Below are 26513 nucleotides of genomic sequence, written 5' to 3'. Positions count from 1 at the left end.
TTAAGACAACTGACCATTTAGTGCCTGCTGGATACCAGGCATTGATGGGCCCTTTATATTAACTCTTTCACTTAATCTTTATAAGCCATCAAAATATCACCCCTTTCATTTTGAAGATAAGAAAAATGATGCTCATGGAGATTAAAAGCCGTCGCTGAAGTGCCCAGCTGATGGCGAGCAAGGCCTGTGTCTGCCCCTGCTCTTCCCACCATCCTGCTCGCCAGCTAGTGAGGAGCGTTTCCACTCCATGCTGCCTCTGTCTCATGCCGTGCACTCCTTGAGATCAATCTTCTGAACCTAACATTTCCTCTAAATGAAGATACATGGGAGACTCTCGGTACTTGTCTACGTGAAGACTGAGTCTCAGGAATATCCTTGGGAGGTGCGGATGGTGTAGGCATCTTACGGAGCGCGTGTGAGTTGGGGAGGCAGTGTGTTTCCCCCTGCCCTTTAAGCCCACGCGTGGCTCGGTCCCCCTGGGGTGATGGCCTCCCCTCGAACCGCTCCTTCCTCTTCTCTCTGCACTCAGCTGGGGATCCAGCTGGTTGTGGCAGTGAACGAAAGCCCTCAGGAGGACCTGAATGTTCACTTTCAAACGCACGTGCTGAATGCCGCCCCAGAGTAACCGGTTTAAGAATGAAGCACTTGGAACGTCCTAGTGACTGCACTTAATTTGTTGTCGCTCTTCTCCTCTGGCCTAACTTACCCTCTCTAAATGGTGCTCTGGCATGGCTGACAACTGTCCTTAGTTGCAGAGAAAATCTTAAAACTCCTTCAAGTTTTTGGAAAGTGATTTCAGCAAAATAATGGATATTTGGCTGGTTTTGGATTTTTTTTGGCCAGCAGCAGGTGTAGCTACTTTTAAGAATTCAGAACTGGAAGGTCAAACTAATACGCTAAATAAATGGAAGAAAAGTGATGAGGGGCACAGACTCTAGAATAGTCTGAATCCTCACGCCGTGACTAGGCAGTTACATGACTTTGGACTGATAACCTCTTAGTGCTTTCGTTTCCTCATGTGTTTAAAAAAAAAAGACAATAATCCTTCATGGGTGGTTTAGAGGATAAAATGAGTTCATGTATGTTAGTTACTGGAACAGTGCCTGGCATGTGATTGATGCTCTATTATTAGCTGTGATCATTAAACACAATATATGAGAAGCAGAAAATTTGGTAAGGAATATTCCCTCAACATAACTAAAATAGAGCACCCTCTGCTGATCCCCCAAAGAGAAGTGTTGTTATAAACTTGAGAGTTCTTTTAAATGATTGCACTAAATAAGGGGCATCATGTGTACCACAGCCTATTAAAAATAAGTCAAATTTTCGACCAACAGGTAGTGCTAAAGAATTGTGTAATGAGTTAAAATACGGCTCAGTATATTCAAAAGCATATACTTTATTACCCCAAGAGCATAGAGATAATACTTAAATGTGTTGCTTTGAATATTTAGGATGATGTCATTTGTTTCAAACACCCAAGCTTTTCTGGGCTTCCATGAGTCTTGCTAATGGACAAAAAGGAAATTCTTTTTAAAAGAAAGATGAACTGAAGTAATCTGGGCCCCTGTTTGGCAAGTAGGAGAAGCGTTGGGACAGTTGACAAAAAATGCCATGTAACCTGAAAAATCTTTTATCACTGTTTTCTGTGAGAACCTTAACTATGTTTTTAAGATTTCCCATGGGAGAACTGGTGGCAAAATCTTTGGGAGATTTTAAAATGTTAATGTACCATCATTACGCAGACATTTTTGCTCAGCTTGTTTATAAATCTTACCTAACAGTGACATTACACAGCAAGTCTAAGTGCGTCAAGGAACTGAGTCAGTACTGTGTTGACACTTTGGATTTTACTTCACATTTTTGTACAGTTTCATTCTTCCTGACACCTTTGTTTTTTTTTTCCAGCATGAACTTTCACGAAGTCATGCACATTCTTAGAGCATAAAGATCTGTGTCTTTGTATAGGTCTGTGTCTTAAGTATTTCCTTATTCTGTGACATTTCCTACTGTGGAGAACAGTCTAGAACTTGAAACATATCTATTCTTAAAAACAAACTAAGCAGAAATGTTACATTAATTTAACAATGATAATTTCTCTGAAGTGGAACATAATAGAAGGGTAGGAAAAACAGGCCCATTTCATCCATATCTTACCTGTGCCTTAATTATCCTGTAAAAATAACTCAAATAGTAGCTGCTGCTGCTAAGTCGCTTCAGTCGTGTCCGACTCTGTGCGACCCCAGAGACAGCAGCCCACTAGGCTCCCCCGTCCCTAGGATTCTCCAGGCAAGAACGCTGGAGTGGGTTGCCATTATTCTGTGCCTCCACCGGACTGTATATCGTTTACTTACTTACTTCTGTCAATGAGCCATGTAATTAAAAAGCATGAATTGTATTATAGACAAGTATTTCTCAGTTACATAAATCTTTGTCCCTAAGTAGGGTGATCGGCTTAACTTTAATACTTAGCTCTATCTGCACAGATAATTGCTGGATATCAGGACGTGTTCCAGACTTGAACTTCTAGCCTGTGTTAGTATCCGCAGGCGACCTTCAGCCCTGTACCCTCCCCTGTGCTCGAGGCCCCGCCCAGGCTGAGCTGGCTGGTGCTCTTTCCAGAGGAAAGTTGCCCTTGGCTGAATGGGTGGCCCCTCACCAGGCGCTCCGTCTTCCCCTCCACGCTCACTCCCAGAAGATCAGCAGCCGACCCACACAGGCTGCAGGAAGCTCGCCTCCTCACCCCAAGGCGGGGTGGCCTCGGCTGCAAGACTTGAGCTTTCCCACGGGTTCAGGCTGAAGCCACATTCTCGCCTGCTTTCTTCCCCTGCCATCTCCTGTTCCCCTTGGCACCTATCTCCTGAGAACTCTCTGCCAAAAAACCACTCGAACAAGATTCCCCATCTCAGTCGTGGCGCAGAAGCCAAGCCAAGACATACGCCAGAACTGAGTTTATCAGATTCTTCTTAAATCTGGATTTTGTTCTGTATTTCTGATCTTTAATAAACAATAGCATCTTCTGATCCTCGAGCTAGAAATCCAAAAGTCATCTTTCACCCTTGCTCATCTTTTCCTTGTATACCTGTGGTCCTTACACTTTTTGTCTCCAAATGTCTCGACACTCTTAAAAATTGTCAAGGACATCAAAGAACTTCTGTGTATGTCAGTGTATCACTATTTACCATATTACAAATGAAAACTGGATGTATGTTAAATATTTATTATTTTATTAATTAATGTATGTTAAATAATTTAATATTAAAAATAATTTATTATAAAACAATACAGACAAAATAATTTAAAAAGGAGAAAAAATAATTTGAAAAAATGAAAAAATAAAAATGCAAACCTACTAAAGATAAGCATAAAACATGTTTTCATAAAAATAACTACATTTCTAAGCAACTTAGAAGAATGGCACTGTTTTACACTTTTCCAAATCTCTTTACTGTCTGGCTTAAAGGAAATCGGCTAGATTCTTATATTTGATTCTGCCTTCAGTTTGTTGCACTATCACAAATTATGAAGCCTTTGGAAATCTCTGTCGAATCTCATAAGAAAATGAAAGTGAAAAGAGCAGATAACATCTTAGCACTATTATGAAAACAGTCTTAACGTCACAGATCCTATGAAAAGATCAGCGTCCCTGGACCAGCGTTGAGAACCACTACTATGTATCAATTGACAAACAAGTCCTTTTGAATTTGCCATGAAATGTTTAGTAGCGTCATTAACCACACAAACTTCAGACGCTCACACCCTGGGTGAATCTGCTTAAACTCTGCTTCTTCATCTGTAAAATGTAATAATAATCACAGCTTATTGTACTTTTACAGATTCTATGACTTGGAATACATAAAATACTTCACATAGTCTAGGATATCCAGAAATAGGGTAATTTAGAGGTCGAGAGCATAAAGTGAATCCTGTTTCTAACACTCAGCAATGTGTGCAGTTTTGAACCAGTTACTTTATGTTTTAAGTTTTGCTGTTGTTGTTCAGCCATATCCAACTCTTTGCAGCCCCGTGGACTGTAGCCCGCCAGGCTCCTCTGTCCCTGGGGTTCTCCAGGCAAGAGTACCGAAGTGAGTATCCATTTCCTTCTCCAGGGGATCTTCCCCACCCAGGGATCAAGCCTGCATCTCCTGCATTGGCAGGTGGATTCCTTACCGCTGAGCCACCAGGGAAGCCCGTGTTTTAGTTTCATCATGTGTAAAGTATGATGATAATGAGCTTGAGATTTGCATGAGTTAATATGTGTTAAGTGTCTTACAACAGTGCCTGGTAATAGTAAGTGTCACGCACTCCTTCCCTACTGTATTACTGTTAGTCGTCATTAGTGTCCTATAAACGTTAGGTAATGGAAGTCATTACTGTTTCTTTCTTTCTGGGGCCTGTTCGTCTCTCCTTGCCTGATTTATTTTGCACTGTTAATTGATCTGCCTGTTCCCATAGTTTCCTCTTCCCCACAAACTCTCCATTCTGAGGCACAGGCACAGTCTCATCACATCGTTTCGTACACACGTCTCTGAGCTGCCTGAAGTCTCCGAGGAGAGAACTGACGTCCTGGGATGTGGCCCAGGCCTTCTCCAGGCTGGCCGCCTGCCCTTCCTCCTGCTCTGGTTGTTTCTGTTACTTGTGTCCAGCGGCCCCTAGGCCTCAGCTGATCTCTCCTTACCCCACTCTGGAGCTTTCTCTCCAGATACACCGGGCACGTTGTGTCCACGTCTGTCCTCTCTCAGGACCGTCTTTTCTCTCTGTGATTCACAAAGCTTCCGTTCATGTTCAAAACCAGCTCACCTTCCGCTGTGAAGTCACAGAAGGCTCCTCAGGAGATCTTTCCCACTGCAGGTGTGAACTGGGAGTTTGGGGGCCAACACGGGACATGGAGTCACTTTACTCGGAGCAAGACAATGTTTGAGGCACCACTCAATCCTAGTCCCAATCTCTAGTCAGATTGTAAATAAACCAGAAGATCCTAAGGAGTGCTCCTTCTTACCATGCCATCCAGCTCAACCTGGATTGAAAGGAATTCCCCCCAGTTTCACAGGGTACCCCCCAGAGGAGACAGCAGCTGAGACTCGCGTGTATTTACACACACAGCCTTAGAGCACTGTGAATCTTATTTTTCTTTCTCCAAGAGAAAATTCTACGATGTGCCAGGGCTTTGTCTTCTTGGTGATCATTAAGATGAGATGGCCGGATGGCATCACTGACTCGATAGACATGAGTTTAAGTAAACTCCGGGAGTTGGTGATGGACAGGGAGGCCTGGTGTGCTGCAGTCCATGGGGTCGCAAAGAGTCAGACACAACTGAGTGACTGAACTGAACTGAAGATTCTTAGTGACTGAGCTGTTGACTAGGTGAAGGTTCATTGGAAGCTTTTACCGTGATTGGTGTCTTCAGAGATGCGTGGACAGCAAACCAGAGCTTTTTCCCTGCTGCTTCCCCTGAGAGATTGCAAGCGTTTGCTAGGAGATTAGTGAGGACAGAGTCCTTCCAGGTAATTCATGTTGGCTGATGACTAGGCTTCAACAGTACATGAACCGTGAACTTCCAGATGTTCAAGCTGGTTTTAGAAAAGGCAGAGCAACCAGAGATCAAATTGCCAACATCCGTTGGATCGTCGAAAAAGCAAGAAAATTCCAGAAGAACATCTGCTTCATTGACTACGTTGAAGCCTTTGACTGTGTGAATCACAACAAACTGTGGAAAATTCTTCAAGAGATGGGAATACCAGACCACCTTACCTGCCTCCTGAGAAATCTGTATGCAGGTCAAGAAGCAACAGTTAGAACCGGACATGGAACAACGGATGGTTCCAAACTGGGAAAGGAGTACGTCAGGGCCACCCTCTGCTCCTTCCAATCAGAAGAAATGCTAGCCCGCAACATCGGAAGTCTGAGATTTTCAGCTGGAGGTTGAGCTTTGTGTTTGAATTGAAGACTGCTTCATTGTTACAATCTTTAGACATTATAGATGGTAATAAAATCTCACATGTTTGAGGGAATATCCATCAAATAAAAACCAAGATTATGAATCATACTGGTTTCTTTGAGATAGAGTGATATAGTTGGAACTGCCGTTAGAGGCAGTGGTTTTAAAATTTATATTTGCTTTTGCGAAGATAATATATCATACAAAGCAGGCTTTATCTGACTTGCTATTTCATTTGTTTGCTTTTAAGGCATTTATTGGGCCCCAGATAACTAGGTATATTCCTGATAATGGGGATTCGAAAACCACAGATCTTTAACAGGGTTGCTTATTTGTTGTTGTTTTTTTTTTCTCATTAGGTTGTAAGTTCTATGATAGTGGCAAGTAGAGTATATTTTGATTATCCAAAATATATTTATGTAAATTAATCCAGTTAAAAAAATCATTCTATAGTATTTAAGAATGGCAACAATTAATATGAAAATGTATATTGTCAGTGTTACTATGGATCATCAGTTGATGACTGGTGGTAGGTGGCACCTATTAATAGGTTATTGATTTGTCTTCAGTGATTCTCAGCTTGAATTTTGTTTTCTTGCCTCTGGAGCGGTGCTGTCCAGGACGACTTCCTGTGATAAAGGAAGTGCTCTGTGTCTGTCCTGTCTGTTACAGTGGCCACCAGCCCCTCGTGGCCACTGAACACTTCAGATGCGGCTGGTGTGGCTGAGGAACTGACTTCCTGTTTTAATGTTAATAAACTTAGATGTAAATAGCACTGTATGTGACTAAGGGGTGCTGTGCGGAGCGGCGCGCGTCCACAGTGTCAGTAACTTCCGGCAGAGTGGCAGCAGCTGGATTTCACAGACGGCTAGTCCCATCATTTTATTCGTGCAAGAACCAGTTTACAAATTTTACTTACAGATACCTGTAATCAAGACATTAATTCTTCCTTAAAATTAAATGATAATTAATATTTTCTAAAGTTCTATAAGAAAGTGAATGAACAAGCTCACTTCTTTCCTTTTTATTGCAGTGTGTTGATTGCTACAGGACTGACTTACTATAAGGACCAAATCATGGACCCTAATGTCTGTTTTCACTTTGATCATAAAGTTCAGTCGCTTTTCCTCATCTGTGTGAGCAGGCTGTGGAGGGCAGCAGCAAGAGGCAGGGGTCCACCAGTGAGGGGTGCTTTCTGGGCTCACGTATGGGAATACGTGGAGGTGTGTTTGGAATTAAAGTCCTTGTGATTTGGAGGAGGGGCATCTAGCGGAGCCTGAGACTTATGACTCTTGCAGCTGTGGATACTTAGCAAACAGAGTAAGTTCAGGCAGCTGGACTCCCTAGGACTTAATCTACAAAGTATCCAGTCAGAATTGCTTTTGTAATCACAAAGAGAATGTGATTGATAGACCTTTCAATTAATTTTAAAGGAAATTTTTTTCAGGGCTTTCTCTTGTGGCTCAGTTGGTAAACAGTCCACCTGGACTACAGGAGACCCAGGTTCAGTTCCTGGGAAGGAAAGATCCCCTGGAGAGGGGAATGGCAACCCACTCCAGTATTCTTGCCTGGAGAAGCCCATGGACAGAGGAGCCTGGTGGGCTACAGTCCATGGGGTCACAAAGAGTCAGACACAATTTAGCAACTAAACCACCAAAAAGAAATTAATGATCATAATATAAGTGGCAAAAATCATGCTGCAGTTTTTAGAGTAAGAATGTTTTCTAGTCAAGATGAAATATAATTGTTGGGCTTTTTCAAATGTGCCGTATTTAATATTTGTAATCAATCTGATGGTCTTAAATCTTTGTTTTTAGGGAATTTATTCTTAACTTTGAGAGTGTGAAAGTCAGCATTTTTAAGAGCCTAAAGGATTCTTGATTAGGAAGCTACAGCAGAAGCTTATGGGTTGAGGAGTATTTCTACCAGCCCCAATTCCACCAGTATGTGTCAGGGCCTGCCCCCCGTCGACACTCAAGCTTCTGGAAGCTGGCTTGTCTTACACGCTCTGGTGCCTCCTCAGATAGACTGGTTTGCTCTGACACCCCCACATTCTTTGTTTCTACCCAGGGTGAGCCCATCACGTTCTGCGAGGAAAGTTTCGTAAAGCACCGTTCAAGTGTCATGAAACAGTTCTTGGAAACCGCAGTCAACCTCCAGCTTTTTAAGCAGGTAAGAGTGCGCCTCCACGTTTTGTTCTGTAACTTGAGTGTGTCAGAGACTTGTAACACGTTTTTGTCACTGTAAACTTACGTCTAAACTTTGCTATTAGAAACTTCCTCACGGAAAACTGCTCAACTGATGGTCTCACAGAGCAGAACTACCTATGCACAGCGGGAAAAGCGGTGACTAGTTATGTTTGACTAGGCATCTTAGAAGGGCTTATCTTAGTTCGGTTAGATTGATACAACTTGGTAAACAAACCAAGTTTTTTATAGGACCATCCCAATGTAATCCGGTTTATAAAAAATGATTCCTAAATATGTAAGTTTTTAAGCTTTGTAAGGGGCTTCCCGGGAAGGGGCTAAGATGATAAAGAGTCTGCCTGCAATGCAGGGGCCCCAGGTTCAATCTCTGTGTCGGGAAGATGCCCTGGAGAAGGGAGTGGCTACCCACTTCAGTATTCTTGCCTGGAGAATTCCATGGAGAGAAGACTTTCCACAATCACAAATTCAAAATTCAGAAAAAAGTTGTAGTTCTACTGTGTGTCTTGATTTCTGGCCCAGAAAATATAATTGTCATTGCAAAAAGCAGCATCCTAACATCAGAATTCCAAAGTTTAGATGCAGTGTTTCTTTTATCCTATTGTGTGATCATGACAAGTCTCTTAATTTAGGCTGGCCGTAGTTTCTGTTTATGTTATTTGAATTAAGTTAACACTTACTTTTCTTATTCCACATGACAATTTTAAGTGTAAAGTCAGTTATATGAATTCAACATTTAATGAAGAGTGTGTCGTCTACTGTGCACAGGGCCAGAACGAAGACCTGAGTGAAAACTCAGTGATGCCCTTGAGAAACGGACAAGCTAAGAGAAATGCTTATTGCTGTTAAGAGGAAAGAGACCTAGTAACAGAATAAGCGTCAAATCAGCATGGTGAAAAATCCGATACTGTTTATCTGTATTCTGAAGTAATTTTAAAAAATGATCTGAGTTAGGAAAATGCTCTATGGGCCATATACCTACCTGCCTTCCAAAATGTGAAGAAAGGTTAGACTTATCCAGTAGACCTCTTTAAGGAGCCAAGTGAAGCAGGTTGGGTGGGTTTCTGGACCAGAGGTGTCTTGTGTGAATTTCCAAGGATGGAGTGGGTTCACTTTGGAGCTCTGTGTCCCTGGCGGGCTCCGGTACAAGTGGGATTCCTTCCCCAGATGAGAGCAGGACCGAGGGATGGTGTGTCAGCGCTGATGTGTGCACAGCCCAGGGCAGCCCCAGGCTGGCATCCAGTGCGTTACTGGTAAGCTCCCATGCCCTTCCTGTGTTCTGTCACGAGGAGACAGCTAACCTCCCGTTGTCAAATCTGAGTTGTGAGGCTCAGGTTACGTGGGGGTCCAGGACTGAGTGGATGGTTGGGATAGCATTTCGCTTCCCTTTGACCATGAGATTCTGTAGCTAGTCTTATCATTTGATAAAGCTCACACATGGTTTTTTTTTTTTTTTTAACATAACTACAAAAAGCATATATATACATATATATGGAGTCAGGTCGAGTTGGGTGAGACCTTGGCTTTGCTACTCGATAGCTTTCTACTCATAAGTGTCTGTTTCTTTCTCTGTAAAACAGCAGTACTGTCCCTGCCGGACAGGCTGTGACAGTTTACGTGACTTAACACCCGTGCCCTGTCGACTGGGCAGCACACACAACTTTGTGGAAGCTCACAAACATTAGTGTTTCGGCCTCACCCTGAGAGCAGCTACATTAACAAAATGCACATCTGTGCGGGGTTACGTTATGTCGAGGTAGAGAATGAACTTGTGGACGTGAAGAGGGAGCGGGGCGAACAGGGAGAGCAGCACTGACGTGCAAACACCACTGCGCGTGGGACAGCTGGCTGGTGGGCAGGTGCTCCGTGCTGACCGCGGGGTGGGGCCTGGCCAGAGGGGGCGGACCATGGACACTTGCAGCTGATTCACTCCACCTCCAGCAGAAACCAGCACAGCGTTGTATAGCGACTATATTTAACTAAAACAATGAATTAAAAAATAAAGTATAATTTTATCGAAAAGGCTGAATGTAAAATATGAAAACGGTCATTCAATGTAGAACCAATTATAGAACAGCTTAGTAGTTTCACATACACAAATAGACTGCGTTCTTGAAATTGATACTGTTTCATGAACCATTCGAAAGTGATGCTTGAAGGTGCCGCTGAAGGACCTGAGGCTCTGTTGAGAGCATCACGGAGCTGTACAGGTGAGCTGAGCGCAGGCTCGGCCGTGCTAAGAGGCGCTGACGGGCAGGGCCGCATGCCGTGGAGTGTGTCAGGGGCGTGGGTCTCCTGCTCACGTTCTTACCACAAACAGCCAGGAGCACAGAGGGACACGCGGGAAGCTCTTCTAGGTGATGGACATGTTTATTTACACCTGGTTTGTGGTGATGGTAACAGGACTGTATACCTCTGCCCAAACTCCAAATTGTCTGCAGTAATTGTGTGCAGGTTTCTGTATACTAATTACATTTGGCTAAAGGTTGGGGGTGGGGGTGGAAAGGGAAAGCAAAAGCCGGAATCAGTTGGTTAAAAAAAAATAATCAACATAGATGAATTCTCAAAGACACGACTGATGTTTCTGAACAAATATGAGACTGTTTAGTACAGATGATCCATGTTCCTGACTGTGAGTTTCTGACCCGCTGTGGGTCAAGAACCACACATCCTCTCTCTGTTTGACAATTCTTATGCTACAAAAGTGAGAGACCGTGAACCCAGGAGAGAAGCATATAATTTGAAGGTAAGAGTTAGAGTTGGCTCTTATTCCTGATGACACAGCAGGGAAGGATCCGGTGCTCACTTCTGTACGTTTTTTGTGTGTGTGTGAAGTTGCTCAGTCATGTCTGACTCTTTGAGATCCCGTGGACTATAGCCTACCAGGCTCCTCTGTCCATGGAATTTTCCAGGCAAGAATACTGGAGTGGGTTGCCATTTCCTCCTCCAGGGGCATCTTCCTGACCCAGGGATCGAACCCAGGTCTCCCACATTGCAGGTAGATGCTTTACTGTCTGAGCCACCAGGGTTGTGTACTGGAACAACTTAAAATGCAGGATTTGCAAAACGCCTTGTGGTGAGGATCACAGGAGACAAAGCCCTAGTGCTTGTTCTCCAAGATGAGAAGTGTGGTGGGAGATTCAGCTCTTGAAATCAGGGAAGACTTGGTATAAAGCTAAACCAAAAATAAAAGTGTGCCTTCCTTCAAACACTTGCAGGGGCTTGTGCCTCAAAAGCTCTGGAACTGGGAGGAGAGGAAGGAGCTCTGCAGAGAAGTTACCATGCACCAGTGTGCACAGGAGTCCAAAGCCTGAATTAATAATGTCTGGTTTGGTCTGACCAAACTCAAGTGTAAGGTGATCCTAAACTGTAGGTGTCCTCAGGCCCCTAGCAGAAGCAAGCACACACCCTCCTTGAGGAGCCACCCCGCTTCATCCAGGCGTCGGAGAGTTCTCCCAGCTGCGATCCCGAAGAGGAGGTGCACTGCTAACAGTCACCACACATAGGGAGACAGATCCTACGCCAGAAACAGCGGACAGAAACGAACTTGCAAAGATTTCAAGTACTGGAATTATCAGAAGTACGATATAAAATAGCTGTGCTTAAGATGTTCAAATAAGTAGAAGAGGCTTTAAAAATGTTCAGGACATAAAAACTTTAAAGAATGTGAAGACAGTTTTAAGAATATAGTAAATAAACTTCCGGTAAGGAAGCATGTAATTCACGTGAAAGGAAATTGATGTGTTTCATAGCCAATCAGATCTAATGGAAGAGAGATTTGCTGAACTGGAAGATATATCTGAAAAATTATCCAGATTTTAGTACACAGCTCTGAAGAAACAGAAAGTGTAAGAGACTCAAAGGGTGGAGTGGACATGCCTGCAGTCCACACGCTCAGTTATAAACAGAGAGGACAGGACGTGGAGGAGAGACCTCATTGGAAGGACGGGGCTGGAGCGTGACAGGCACGCTTCATCTGTTCAGGAAGTCCCGCATCCCCAGACTGAGGAGATGCGGAGAAATCTATACCTGCACAGCTTATTCAGCTCTAAAGTATTCAATAAAGAGGGATTTTTCTTAATTGAAAGAATTTTTAAAAAAATTCTTTAGAAAGAATACCTAGAATCCTTGGCCTACTAAAATAACTTTTAATTATAATAGAGCTGTGAATACATTTCCCTGCAAAAGCGGAGTTTGCCCTCTCTGTTGCCTTTAGTGGTATGTCCACATGTCAAAGCTGTGGGCCCCTGTTATTTAATCACATAGCATCACCAACTCAATGGACATGAATTCGAGCAAACTCCAGGAGATAGCGTTGGATGGAGGAGCCTAACGTGCTGCAGTCCATGGGGTTGCAAAGAGTCAGACAAGACTTAGCGTCTGAACAACAGCAGCAGCAAATCTAGGTGTTGCTGTGAAGATATTTCTGCGTATGTAGTTTAAACTCATAATCACTTGGCTTTAAATAAGGACGATTATCCTACGTAAGCTGGGTAGGCCTGTCAGAATCGGATGGAAGGCTTATAAAACAGGACCAAGGTTTTCCTGAAAGAGGGGAGTTCTGTCTGTGAGCGGCAGCATTGGCCCCTGCCTATAGACCCACTTGCTATGTCTGTCCTTCCTGACTGCCTGTCCTACAATATTTGCAACCTACTTAGCCAGCCCTCATAATCATGTCAACCAGGGTCTTATGGTAAATCTCATATGTGTATGTCTGTCTGTCTCATCTCTTACTGGTTCTGCTTCTCTAGTTGAACCTTGACTACCACACCAACAGGAGAAAGACATTCTTAAGGAAGAACTTTAAGAAAGTAATTCAGGGAGAAAATTTTCTTAGCTCTAAGATGGAAAGTCTGAGATGCAAGAAGGAAGGAAGAGCAAAATAAATGGTAAATATGCTTCCCTGGTGGCTCAGATAGTAAAGAGTCTGCCTGCAATGTAGGAGACCTGGATTCAATCCCTGGGTCAGGAAGATCCCCTGGGGAAGGAAATGGCAATCCACTCCCGTATTCTTGCCTAGAAAACCCCATGGGTGTAGGAGCCTGGCAGGCTGCAGTCCATGGGGTCACAAAGAGTCGGACATGACTGAACACACACAGTACCCACACACAGGAATTAAATTTAACCAGCATTTATAGTATCAGACAGGCAGGTTCTCCCACACATTCAGGAATCAACTGGTTCCAATTCAGATTCCAAAAAATTGCTGTTTTGATTATGGCAAAAGGGAGACACTTCAGTTTCTTTTGTAAGACTGGGATAATCTTGCACTCTAAAATCTAAGATGATGTGAGAAGAAAACATTATAATCCAGGCCCACTTATAACTACAGATGTAAAATTTAAAATATTTTCAGCCAATTCTAGCAAGGTTTAAAAAGGTTACTGCTTCATGAGAAGGTTGCCTTTATTCTGGAAATTAAGTGGTAGTTGCACATTAGGAAATCTATGGATGTAATTCACTACATTAACTGATTTTGGGGTAAAATCATTCAGTTCAGTTCAGTTGCTCAGTTGTACCTGACTCTTTGTGACCCCATGGACTGCAGCATGCCAAGCCTCCCTGTCCATCACCAACTCCCAGAGCTTGCTTGAACTCATGTCCACTGAGTCGGTGATGCCATCCAACCACCTCATCCTCTGTCGTCCCCTTCTCCTTCTGCCTTCAGTCTTTCCCAGCATCAGGGTCTTTTCCAGTGAGTCAGTTCTTCGAATCAGATGGCCAAGGTACTGGAACTTCCAATGAATATTCAGGACTGATTTCCTTGAAGTCCAAGGGACTCTCAAGGGTTCTACAACACCGCAGTTCAAAAGCATCAATTTTTCAGCACTCAGCTTTCTTTATGGTCCAACTCTCACATCTATACATGACTACTGGAAAAACCATAGCTTTGACTAGATGGACCTTTGTCAGCAAAGTAACGTCTTTGCTCTTTAATATGCTGTGTAGATTGATCATAGCTTTTCTTCCAAGGAGCAAGCATCTTTTAATTTCATGGCTGCAGTCACCATCTGCAGTGATTTTGGAGCTCAAGAAAATAAAGTCTGTCACTGTTTCCATTGTTTCCCCATCTACTTGCCATGAAGTGATAGGACAGGATGCCATGATCTTAGTTTTTTTAATGATGAGTTTTAAGCCAGCTTTTTCACTCTCCTCTTTGACTAAAATCATTAGCTCATCTCAACAGATGCAAAAACTGTTCATAATATTCATGGTAAAAGCAAAAATACATGATTAAAGACATTTTCAGTAGACATCATACTTAATATTAAAACATTAATATTTCTCTCTGAGGAAGGTTCTATCTATTAGCATTGGAACTCCTCACAAATGTAATTGAACCAAAAAATATATAAAGATTTAGAAAGTAACACACCAAACTGACTTGTCTTTCATTACTTTGAGTATAAAGACAAGTTATGTAGGACATAAGGAAATAGCTTAATAAATTTGGCTTCATTGAAATTAAGAACTTTGACCATCAAAAGACTTCGTATTTGCAATTCTTTTGAACCACCCAAGAGATTATAGAGTCCACAATATAAAAACCAACCCTCCTGCATGTTAGTTAAAAACAAAAAACCAATGTAATTGTGCACATGACCTGGATAAACACATGCACTTGAAAAACCTGAGTGGCTGATAAAGACATGGAAGATGCTCGGCCGTGTTTATAATCAGAGAACAGCAAGTAAAAACATAATGAAGTATCACCTCACACTCACCAGACTGGCCCAGTTTTAAAAACCTGAAAATCTCAAAATTTGGCAAAGACATGGAGTGAGGGACCAAGTTTCACCTGATAGGAGTAAAAATTTGCACCACTTGTTTGAGAAAACACTTTGGTGCTGAAACTTAAACATACAAATTTCTTTTGACCTAGTGATTTCACTCTGAATTTGGCAGCAAAAGTCATTCGCTAAAATTACTTGTAACGGCAAAGTGCTGGTGGTGAACTCACACGCCCATCAGTATTAAGAGAATAAGTGGTTACTTTCCTGCAATAGGGCAGCCGCACGGCAGAGAGACGCGCGAACTGCAGTGAAACTGAGTGTGAGTGAATTCAGGGGGAGGGACACATCGCTGAAGAGGTGATATGATGAGTCCTTTTATGTAATAATGTTCTGTAGCGAGAAGAACTGAGTAATATCTTATTTAGGGAAACGTTTTTGTGATAAAGCTGTAAAGAAAGACAAGGAAAGGGTAAGCTGAAAGGATTCTGATCTTTTCTGTAGGGAGGGCATGTTCTGGTAGTTGGTCTTATCATCATGCGCTGAGCTGTTAATTTATAATTTAAATTATGTAAGTGTTGTATAAAAACAAATATGAAAGTGAAAGAAAGTGTTAGTGGCTCAGTTGTGTCTGACTTGTTGAGACCCCGTGCACTGTAGCCCTCCAGGCTCCTCTGTCCATGGAATCCTCCAGGCAAGAATACTGGAGTGGGTCGCCATTCCCTTCTCCAGGGGATCTTCCTGACCCAGGGATTGAACCCAGATCTCCCGCACCACAGGCGGGATTCTATACTGAGCCACCAGGGAAGCCCCCAAAACATACATACGCACATGCAAATATATAGTATATGTATGTGTGTGTATACACATATATACATACATACACACTCTTTATGGATCCACTAGTAATGGGCTGTGTTTTCACTGACAGCTGACTTCTCATCCTCTTCAGGCCCTGGTTGCTGCCTCTGTAACGTGAGTTAGACTGAAGGGTCACTAGGTCTGAGATACCTTTCGGCCCTAACATTCCACGATACCAGGGAATAAACACGGCTTAGATGGATGAGAGTGGGTTCCATTTGGATAAATTCCTCTTCAGATAATGGATTTGGAAGGAATCCCAGAAACTGCTTCTTAAATCCACAGCCCTGGCAGCACCATCTCTAACTTGAAGCTTTACAGAGATTTGAGCCATTATTTTTAGGTCTCTTCCTTTTATCTCATATTACACTTAACACAGTAAAGGAAATTATTTTCTTGGGTATTGTTTGTTAAGACCCCTGGAACTAAAGTTGTTTCTGCTCATTTTACTATGCACTTTCCATGGAAGAAGAGCTATGACAAATCTAGACACAATATTAAAAGGCAGAGACATTATTTTGCTGACAGGTCCATATAGTCAAAGCTATGGTTTTTCCAGTAGTCATGTACGGATGTGAGTTGAACCATAAAGAAGACTGAGTGTGAAGAATTGATGCTTTTGAACTGTGGTGTTGGAGAAGACTCTTGAGAGTCCCTTGGACTGCAAGGAGATCCAACCAGTCAATCTTAAAGGAAATCAGTCGTGAATATTCATTGAAAGGACTGAAGCTGAAGCTCCAATACTTTGGCCACCTGATGCACAGAGCTGATTCATTGGTAACGACCCTGATGCTGGGAAAGATTGAAGGTGGGAGGAGAAGGGGACGACAGAGCATGGATGGCATCACTGACAATGGACATGAGTTTGAGTAAACTCTGGGAGTTGGTGGTGGACAGGGAGCCTGGTGAGCTGCAGTCCATGGGGTCACAAAGAGTGAACACGGCTGAGCGACTGAACAACAGCAAGGACATTCTCGCTTTCCTCTCCTGTTTTCTGGGCAGTGCCTCCAGGGCCCTTGTTCGTTATGCTTTCCTCTGTCTATTCCCCAAATGTCTCTGCACTCAGATTCCACGTCTCTGACTCATGCCAGCTCCTGGGGCTTCCTCACAAGGGACCCTAACTGCGTTAGTTATGTCTGATGAGGGGTCTTGAACACGTCTTTATTCAGATGGTGAAAGTCGCTCAGTTGTGTCCAACTGTTTGTGACCACAGGTACATGTATGAGTGTGTGTATAGTATCTTTGGGTGTGTGTGGGCATATACACACACACTCCCACACATACACGTGTGTCGCCCATTCACATAGATGCATCTTCACATATGAGCCATCCCGCACCCCTTCTTTTGTAAATTAGTTTTACCCAGTTGCCTAAACCAGAAAATTAGGTGTCATGTTTTCTCACGCCATTATCTCCAGTCTTTCTCACATAGTTGTCTGACTGTGTTCTGTTGATCCTTCTTTCTAAATATCATTCGGCTTTCCCTCTTTCGTTCTCGCCAGCTTCTGTGTCAGTGACTTGTGTTGGGTAAGAGGTTTGTGTTCTTTCACTTGGCCCCCCTTTCAAGCCATCCTCCAGCCTGCTCTGAGAGTGTTCTTTCTGAAAAGCAAATCTTAAGTCTTTCCCCTTGTGTCTAGAATGCCACTCAGACCCTCGCCTGGCACGCAGGAGCCTTTCACCTTCTGGTTTTATTGCTCTGACTTTTTTCTCTACTATGTCTCCAAAGACGCTTACTGCAGCCATTCTGGGCGTTTGCTCTTAGGTCTCTGAAAGTGGTTTCTTGTCTTGATGCTTCTCACGTGAGTTGCAGTAGAGAATAGATAGTGAGAGACTGAGTGATGGTAATTACGAATAAATAAAAATGACATGCGTTGAGTACTGACTCACGCCGGGTACTGTTTCAGTGCTTTAATCTGGGTTCATCTTGGCCGTGGCCACAGCATGGCAGCTTTATTACCGCCGCTTTGCACGTGGTAAACCTTAGCGGTGGGGAGGTGGAGTAACTTGCTGAGCGTGTCCACAGTAGCATGTGGTAAAGTTGGGACTTGGATGTGCTCAGTCATGTCCGACTCTTTGTGACCCCATGGACCCCACTAGGCTCCTCTGTCCATGGCATTTCCCAGGCAACAGTACCAGAGTGGGTGTCCATTTCCTTCTCCAGGGCATCTTCCCAACCCAGGGATTGAGCCCACGTCTCCTGCGGTGGCAGGCGGGTCCTTTACTGCTGAGCCACCAGGGAAGCCTGGGCCTGAGACACAGAGCAGCTGAGACCCACCATCCTCCCAGGGGGGAACAGGGAGTGAAGGCACGCGTGCTGGCCGCCTCGCTGTCTCTGCTGGCCTGCACTGTCTCTCTCCATTTCACGTTACTCAGCTCAGGCGTTCGAGAATATAGTAGACACTTAGTATTGTTAAATAAAGAAACCAGATAAAAACTGCTATTCCTGTTGTAAGGAAGAGGCAGCAACATGTCTTCATGATTTTGGTAGATGAAGAACTTGAAAAATTGAACATAATGGAGCTCATTTGCGAAAATCCTCAAACCGTAGGAGTCCGGTGTTTGTGTGTTTCACGTTGAGCGGCGTCTGTAATTCCCAACCAGAGCCATGCAGTGCTGCAGTGTGTGAGAGTGAGCGTCCTGTGAGACCCTCAGTGCTCTCTGTATTTTGTGCCATGACCCACTTTCTCTGACTTAAGAGGTATTGGACAAAAGCAGTCAAAAGCCAAATATTTTACTTTTATGTTAGTTGGAGACTTTAGAAAGCTTTTAACATAAATAATACATTCTTATACATCTCTCCATTTTCCTGTTAATCTTTTTGGAAAGAAGCATGATGGCTTCTTATTTATGGGATGTCATCTTTAGCCCAGATCAGCACATGCATCACTCGTGCTGAAGAAGAGCCCACCGATCTGGAGCATTAGGAAATAGTTGACGTATGTGTGGATGGGAGATGGTAACTGTATCAAGCACATATTTTATAACATGGAAAAGTAACATTTGCCCTAGAGAAAACGCAGACACTTATTGGTAGAGAGAAGGAGTCTATCAGGAGAGAACTTATTAGGACAAGGAATACATTTTTTGGCATCCTTTGTTAATGAGATTTAGCTGGAAAGTCTATTAAATATGCATGTCCTTGACTCTCACCTTCAAATTTGTGATTTAGGGGGCCTGGACTAAAACTCTGAAATTTACATCATTAATAAAATACCATAAAAATGGGGCTTCTCGACTGGCGCAGTGGTACAAGAATCCGCCTGCTAATGCAGGAGATGCAAGAGATGTGGTTTCAATCCCTGGGTCGGGAAGAGCTCCTGGAAGAGGAAGTGGCAACCCACCCCAGTATTCTGGCCTGGGAAAGCCCATAGACAGAGGAGCCTGGCAGGCTACAGTCCATGGGGTCACAGAAGAGTTAGACATGACTGAGCAACTAAGCATGCACGCGCACACCACCAAGGTATGCACACTATATTTTAGAAACACTCATACAAGTGTTCTTTATTCCTCCTCTCATTCAACAGTATATTTGAGTGTCTGCTCTCCTAGGAAGTGTTCTGGGTGCTGGGTTGTATTGAAGGACAAGACAGAAAAGAATTTCTGATCTTGTGAATTCTATGTTTTTATATGAGGGGGACTGAAAATAAGTTAATTATGTAGTGTGTTCAGAGATGATAAGTACTGTGGGAAAGGAAATAAAACAGGAAAGGAGGATGGTCAGGGGTCAGGGTGGGATTGCAACTTAAAGTAGCTTGAAGTGAAGTGAAAGTTGCTCAGTTGTGTTCAACTCTTTGCAGTCCCATGGACTATAAGGTTCATGGGATTCTCCAGGTCAGAATACTGGAGTGGGTAACCATTGCCTCCTTCCCGGGATCTTCCCAACCCAGGGATCGAATCCAGCTCTCGCGCATTGCAGGCGAATTCTTTACCAGCTGAGCCACCAGGGAAGCCCAGCTAAAGTAGCTTAGTTGGGTTGATTTCAGGGAGAATGTGGCATTTGAGCAGCATCCTATAGGGTAGTCAGACGTGGAAGCAGAAGAAGGATTTCTAAGGCCGTGCTATAATCTGGGTGAGCAGAGATGGCAGTTTGCATCTGGTCCATGGAAGATGTGAGGACTGGTCAGATGTGGATCGTTCTGAAGATAAAGTCAGTGGATGCTCTGAAAGATTTAATGTGAAGTATGAGAGAAAGAGGAGTCAAGAATCCATGGATCCGTGATTCTCAACCAAGAAACTGGCAGGATGTATGTTAATTTTTCTGAAATGGGGAAGACTGTGGAGAGGAGAAATTTTGGGGGAAGAATAAGCATTCAGTTTTGGACATGATGAGTCTGAGACATCTGTTAGATATCCAAATAAGACATTGATCGAGGGGCTTCCTTGGTGGCTCAGACAGTAAAGATTCTGCAGTGCAGGAGACCTGAGTTTGATCCCTGGGTCTGGAAGAGCCCTTGGAGGAGGGAATGGCAACCCACTCTAGCAATTCTGTGGACAGAGGAGCCCGGCAGGATACAGTTCATGGGGTTGCAAAGAGTCAGATAACGACTGGATGACTAACACTTTCTTTCACTTTAGGCACATGGATAAATGAGGCAGAGGCCAAAATTAGACCTAAGATAGGAGTGTGGGGGTCATCAGCGTGTAGATAGATGGTGGTCTTTAGAGTTATTGGACTGGAGACCAAGTGAGATGGCCAGGGGAGTGAGTATAAATGGGAATGACAGGGACGGGGGAGTAGCTGAGGGCAGCCACCAAGGAGGACGGGTGAGTGAGCGCCCCCAGACGCAGGGGAGGGTCCAGCTCCCTATGGGGCCAAGGAGAGAAGGAGGGCCCGGCTCTGTTAGATGCTGGTGACAGGCTGAATCAGGGGAGAACATGGACTCGACCTCTGGGCTCGGTCACGTGGAGATGGGACGCCCCAGCGGGCACAGCGCTGCTGGGGAGGTGAGGGAGCCCATGTGATTGCGGGGTGGGTGAGGAGGGCGTGGGGACGGCAGTACCAGCGGCTCTTCTGAGTGGTCCCCTAAGGAGGCGCATCGACATGGACAGTGCGGGAGAAGACGTGGGGTCAGGAGGAGAACACGAGCTTGTGGGTCTGGAGGCTGTGTCCTCAGCAGAGAGAGGTCAGGCCAGAGGAGCTGGGCTCCACAGAGCGGACAGCGTGCGCAGCTGGAGCGGGGCTGGTGCCTGGAGCTGGCAGAACCCATCCTTCAGGTGTTTGAGATTTTTTTTTTTCTCATCACTGGGATTTGGAAGCAGGGTCATCAACTGAGAGAGAGTGGGGAGGCAGTTGGACCTTTAAGGGGAGCAGAGATGCGAAGCAGATGGAGAGCGAGTGGGCTGGAGAGGAAAGGGGATGGTCAGGGTGCCATTGAGATGGCAGGTTGTGAATTCAGGAGAGCACCGGCCTCACGCCTGCTCAGTTCATCCCTCCATCCCTGGGCCTCAGTGCGGGCCTGCTGGGTGCACGCTCCCCACCGCCGCCCCGGGAGCTCCCTCTCCTGGGTCCGCTTCCCTGCTTGACCCCGGGCCTGCTGCCTCCCTGCCTTCTAGCCTAGGCTCAGGCGTTGTCTTCATTGTGACGTCTGCCCTGGACCACACTGTCCACACCTGAAAGCTCCTTGTTTGCCCCCCCACCCTCGCGCGCCCCTAGCAGTTCTGTTTTATTTTCCACGCTCATCCCCTTCTGACATATTACGTCACTTATTGCATTTATTATTTCATGCAGTCTGCTCTGCGCCCTGCCCCGCCACCCTCCAAACACTAGATGCTTAAATCTTTTGAAGGCTTGAATCTTTGTCTGTTTCACTCATTTCTGGTCTTCACACATCTAAGAAAGAACCCGGCATGTGGTAGATACTCAGTTAAATGTTTATTGAATGAATGAATGAGTTCATTATCTGGTGGTCATGAAGTTTGAAAGACTTAATCCTGTTGCAAATTATTTCATGTCTGTTGATATATCTCAGAAGGACTGTTGTCCCATCAGTTACTGGTTCTCATGATAAGTTGCTGTGAGTGGTAAATTTTATACCCTTCAGAGTGTTTTTCTATCCCTTATACCATGGTGATCTAATTCAGTACACTTCAGTCATGTGATTACCCAGTCCTTGAAATGGAATAAAAATAATAGTTTATTTCTGCCCCTTCACACCCTTAATTCTCTTGGTTTAGCTTTAAGCTGACCTACCTTATTCCCACTTACTGCAGTCTGTGTTTATATATAGCTACTAACTGAAGGCCTGGCATTTAGCACATGTCTAAGTATCTGATGATATAATTTATTGTAGCACTTCAGTGTGGTTCTCACTAACCCATCAAGGTTTACGGAGCCTGTGTAAGAAGAAATAATTAAATTAGAAAACTTATTTTTTTTACCCCAAAGTATTATATAGAAAGGAAATATTAAAGATCTGTAAGAAAGTAGTGTTTTTAAAAGTAATTTTTTTTACTGTATTTAAATTTTTATTTACATTTCTAAAGATTTCTGATTTATTAAAAATGTTTTTTCTCTAGCTCTCAAGACTTTGTTATCTTTGTGCTCAAAAAGGGTATCTAGTACATTTTTGAGACTGAGTCGAGGACAGCAGATGATGAGATGGTTAGATGGCATCACTGACTCAATGGACATGAATTTGGACTGGCTCTGGGAGCCGGTGGAGGTCAGAGGAGGCTGGGGCACTGCAGTCCATGGGGTCATAATGAGTTGGACTTAGCAACTGAACAACAGTTTTCTTCAGGCGAAGGAGTGTCAGTCAGTTCAGTCAGTTCAGTCGCTCAGTCATGTCTGACTCTTTGTGACCCCATGGACTGCAGCACACCAGGCTTCCCTGTCCATCACCAGCTCCTGGAGCTTGCTCAAACTCGTCCATAGAGTCAGTGATGCCATCCAACCATCTCATCTTCTGTCGTCCCCTTCTCCTCCCCCTTCAGTCTTTCCCAGCATCAGGGTCTTTTCAAATGAGTCAGTTCTTCACATCAGGTGGCCAAAGTTTTGGAGCTTCAGCTTCAGCATCAGTCCTTCCAATGAATATTCAGGACTGATTTCCTTTAGGATGGACTGGTTGGATCTCCTTGCAATCTAAGGGTCTCTCAAGAGTCTTCTCCAACACCGCAGTTCAAAAGCATCAATTCTTCAGTGCTCAGCTTTCTTTATAGTCTAACTCTCACATCCATACATGACTACTGGAAAAACCATAGCTTTGACTAGATGGACCTTTGTTGGCAAAGTAATGGTCTTTGATTTTTAATATGCTGTCTAGGTTGGCCATAGCTTTTCCTCCAAGGAGCAAGCATTGTTTAATTTCATGGCTGCAGTCACCATCTGCAGTGATTTCGGAGCCCCCCAAAATAAAGTCTATCACTGTTTCCATTGTTTCCCCATCTATTTGCCGTGAAGTGATGGGGCCAGATGCCATGATCTTAGTTTTCTGAATGTTTAGTGTTAAGCTAACTTTTCCCCTCTCCTCTTTGACTTTCATCAAGAGGCTCTTGTGGGTGTGCAGATTTGTGTGCTGTGTGCACACGTGACCCTGCTACTTTGCTTCAGGGACCAGACTGTCACCCCTGAAGTCAGTGCTCCCCACTCCTCATTTGGCCCCCTCTCTCCAGGACAACCTTCTTATGAGCTTTTAACTGAAAAATCACATATTTCTCTTAAAATGATAGAAGAATCTTGAAATTTAATCACTGTCATCCTCAGAGATTTGATGTATTGATTGCAATTAAATATTTATAGGACATATGTCTGAACTACTGAAGTCATTAGAACACAGATTAGTAGCACAACTTGTTTTGGATTTTGGGATTAAATGCCAGAAATGGGCTGGGTAGTGAAGTTATCAAAGTATTAAGAGAAACATATACTTTGTCTCTCAGGAAAAATACATTCCCCGTGGTCCACTGGCCTACTGTTCAGATTTAACCTGTGAATCTGATCAGAACATATTTTTTATGTTTTTTTGTAAAGAAGCTTGCCATCCAAGTGTGTCCTTTATGTTTTATTGTATTTTTATAACGTTCATTTTATATTGTGTTTTAAAAGTTGAAGGTGGTGCATGTTCATTTCCATTAGACAGTAGTGCATATTGAACTGCATTTACAACAACATGTAGTTTCTTTAGATTCACTCAATCTCCTATTCAGATAGTTATTTGAAGATAAAGGCACTTCAGAAAACCTTAGTGATGTCAGTATCAAAAAGAGGCAGCAGGAAGCAGTTTTGCTGCTTAATTACATTTATCTTGTAACCTGTTATACCATCTTAAAATCACATCTAAGGATTAACCAGATCCACTTCATGTAATTGTTGATGACTTAGAGGGGATGATGTTATTGCTTTTAAGGAATATATTTATTCTTATTAAATAAATTTTAGCTATTTTTCATAATTAAATTATGGAATGTATACTGTGGAATTAGGCCTGTGAACTTTTTTGAGATTTCTAGTTATAATTTTTAAGTTTTGTGTGGTTATTTAGCATGTTTATTTCCAGGTTTTAATTTTTCCTTTTGGAATAAAAAGCAAAATATTAAGATTTATGTAAAAAGCATTATCTTAAAGCATACTCATGCATTCTTTTAAGAACCTACTTGTAACCTAGTTTTATCTTACATCTGAAGTACCTCCATTGTTATTTACAGTTTCACTTGTTATTGCTTGCCATTCTTAGCTAATTCTACCAAAATGTGTGTCTTGAGTACATGTTTGCTAAGTGATGTGTGTTATGTAGCCTTTGCTTTTCCAGCAAGTAATACTGTTTAGTTTAAAATTATCTCTCTGTCTACAACGGTAGCTACTGTTTTCACCTACTATGAAATTTTCCAGAGTTGTAAGAGTGGTGTGACCATGAACCAACCCCACTTGGGAAACAAAAAAAAGCTGTTATTGAATCAAAAATAGAAAAAGGAGTTTAGAGAACTGTTAGGTTCAGCATTCCTGTCCATTAATATCTCTTTTCAGTTATTCCTGGGGGTCTGCGTTGGTGTGTGTAATATGTATATGTGTGTGTGCACACAATCAACCTTTTAAGAACATTTTCATTAAGTGTGTATGTTGATAAGTGTCAGTCACTAAGAGGATTGTTTGCAAAGTCAGTGATAACATGGGGCATTTTACCAAGTGGTGATTTCTATTGGCTCAAATCACTAGTTTAGTAACACAAAGTAATTAGTCATGCTCAAAAATGCATCATCAGTAAATAGTTTTGAGATTTATCTCTTTTTAGACTTGAACTGTTCCACTCAAACTAAAATGAATGGATTATTTCCAGTAAACACAAAAATGAAAACCTTTTAAAAAGTCTTGTAGTCTTAATCTTTTAAGGCAAATTAAGTCCTTTAAAAGGATGTCTTAGTTTGTTCCATTTGTCAGTAATGTATTACTTTAAATTTATCATCGTGCTTCACCTTATTTTTTCAAAATCCATCACATTAGATCACTTTAGTTTGATTTATCATACTGTGTTGAAAATGTGTGTAAGTCAAATTCTGCAGGCATTTTAAACTACATTAGTTTCAAATTAACTGTTTATTGTATGTAGTAGCAAAGACACCCAGGATTGTAAGCTACTGCTTTTTAGCACAAGATGAAATGAGTAATTCCACACATTATAGTTATTTAACTCTTAAACCATGTGAAGTGTATGTGCTTTAGGATCATTTCTGTGTGTTCCGTTCCTTGGTAAGCATCTATTTCAAGTTACATGTTGGGCGTTAAAGCTGCCTCTACCCAAGGGGCCGTGACCCCTTCTCAGGAAGCGCGGGAGTTGAGGGAGATGGGGAGGGTGGCGTTGGGGAAAGTGGACCCGAGTATTTACCATCTGCTCTGTGCCTGCACCGCGGGCACTCGATGGGGCCGTGTAAGTTTGGAAGGGTGTGGTTGGTGCAGAGGGCTGTGTTAGTCTCAGTGGACAGCCCCGCAGTTCAGTTACGTGTCTGCTCTTTTTCAGATTCTTTTTCCATATGGGTTTATTACACAATATTGAGTAGCGTTCCCTGTGCTATACAGTAGGTCCTTGTTTATTTATGTTATGTATAGTAGTGTGTATCTGTTAATCCCCAATTCCTGATTTATCCATCACCTTTCCCCGTTGGTAACTAACTCTCACAAAACCCCATCAGACGTTTCTGTGTTATTATTCCCATTTTACAGAAGGGGAGACAGTCTCAGAGACGGCAGGCTGCCTGAGATCATAAAGCTAATGAGTGGCAGTGGGAGGCAAGCGCTCAGACCCCAGACTCCACGTTCACTTTAGTTTGTCATCTCGGTACCTCCTCCGCGCCAGGCATAATGCGGGTGTTAAATGGGTCATCTACGGGCCCTGCTCTCAGTTCTCGTTTTTATGAGAGCAGCTCATACTCTTGGCAAAAATGCCATGGCCGTGTCTTTTTAGATTATGTCCATTTAAACTCATTTTACCACGTTTTTGGTCAAAACCATTGTACAGTAATAAGGCAGTTAAACGTCATTTTGAACAGGAACCTGTTGGTTCATCGGCCATTCTTTCCTAGTTTGGGTCTGTGAGAGATTTCCGTCTCAGCGTCTTAACTGCTGACGCGCTGTTAGTGGTCTCCAGTTTCTGCCTGGGAATGACACTGACCTCACCCCTCCTCTTGGTTAGTTTTGTCCATGAACCATTTAATCATAAAACCAGGGCAGACCATGAGAGGTTTTTAGAAGTCAAGGTCTCTTATGTTATCTAAACTTCAAATTTATAGGGTGAAAAAATCATGGCTAGGATTAATTAATTCTCTTAAGATGAAGAGGAGCATCTTATG

At 43.2% G+C, this 26513-nt stretch overlaps 1 protein-coding gene across 4 annotated transcripts in view; it reads left to right on the top strand.

The window, feature by feature from the left end:
* DENND1B (DENN domain containing 1B) overlaps positions 1 to 26513 on the top strand; it is a 278593-nt gene that overhangs the window by 198847 nt on the left and 53233 nt on the right. For all 4 annotated transcript variants that reach the window (XM_043922760.1, XM_043922761.1, XM_043922759.1 and 1 more), the window contains one exon: positions 8009 to 8110. In XM_043922760.1, the coding sequence (XP_043778695.1) occupies positions 8009 to 8110 (102 nt within the window). The remainder of the gene's footprint in view (positions 1 to 8008; positions 8111 to 26513) is intronic.

This window comes from Cervus elaphus, chromosome 14 (assembly GCF_910594005.1).
Source record: "Cervus elaphus chromosome 14, mCerEla1.1, whole genome shotgun sequence".
Classification (NCBI taxonomy): Eukaryota; Metazoa; Chordata; class Mammalia; order Artiodactyla; family Cervidae; genus Cervus; species Cervus elaphus.
The sequence above is the reverse complement of the archived record's forward strand: the minus strand, read 5'-3'. Positions and strand labels throughout refer to the sequence as shown.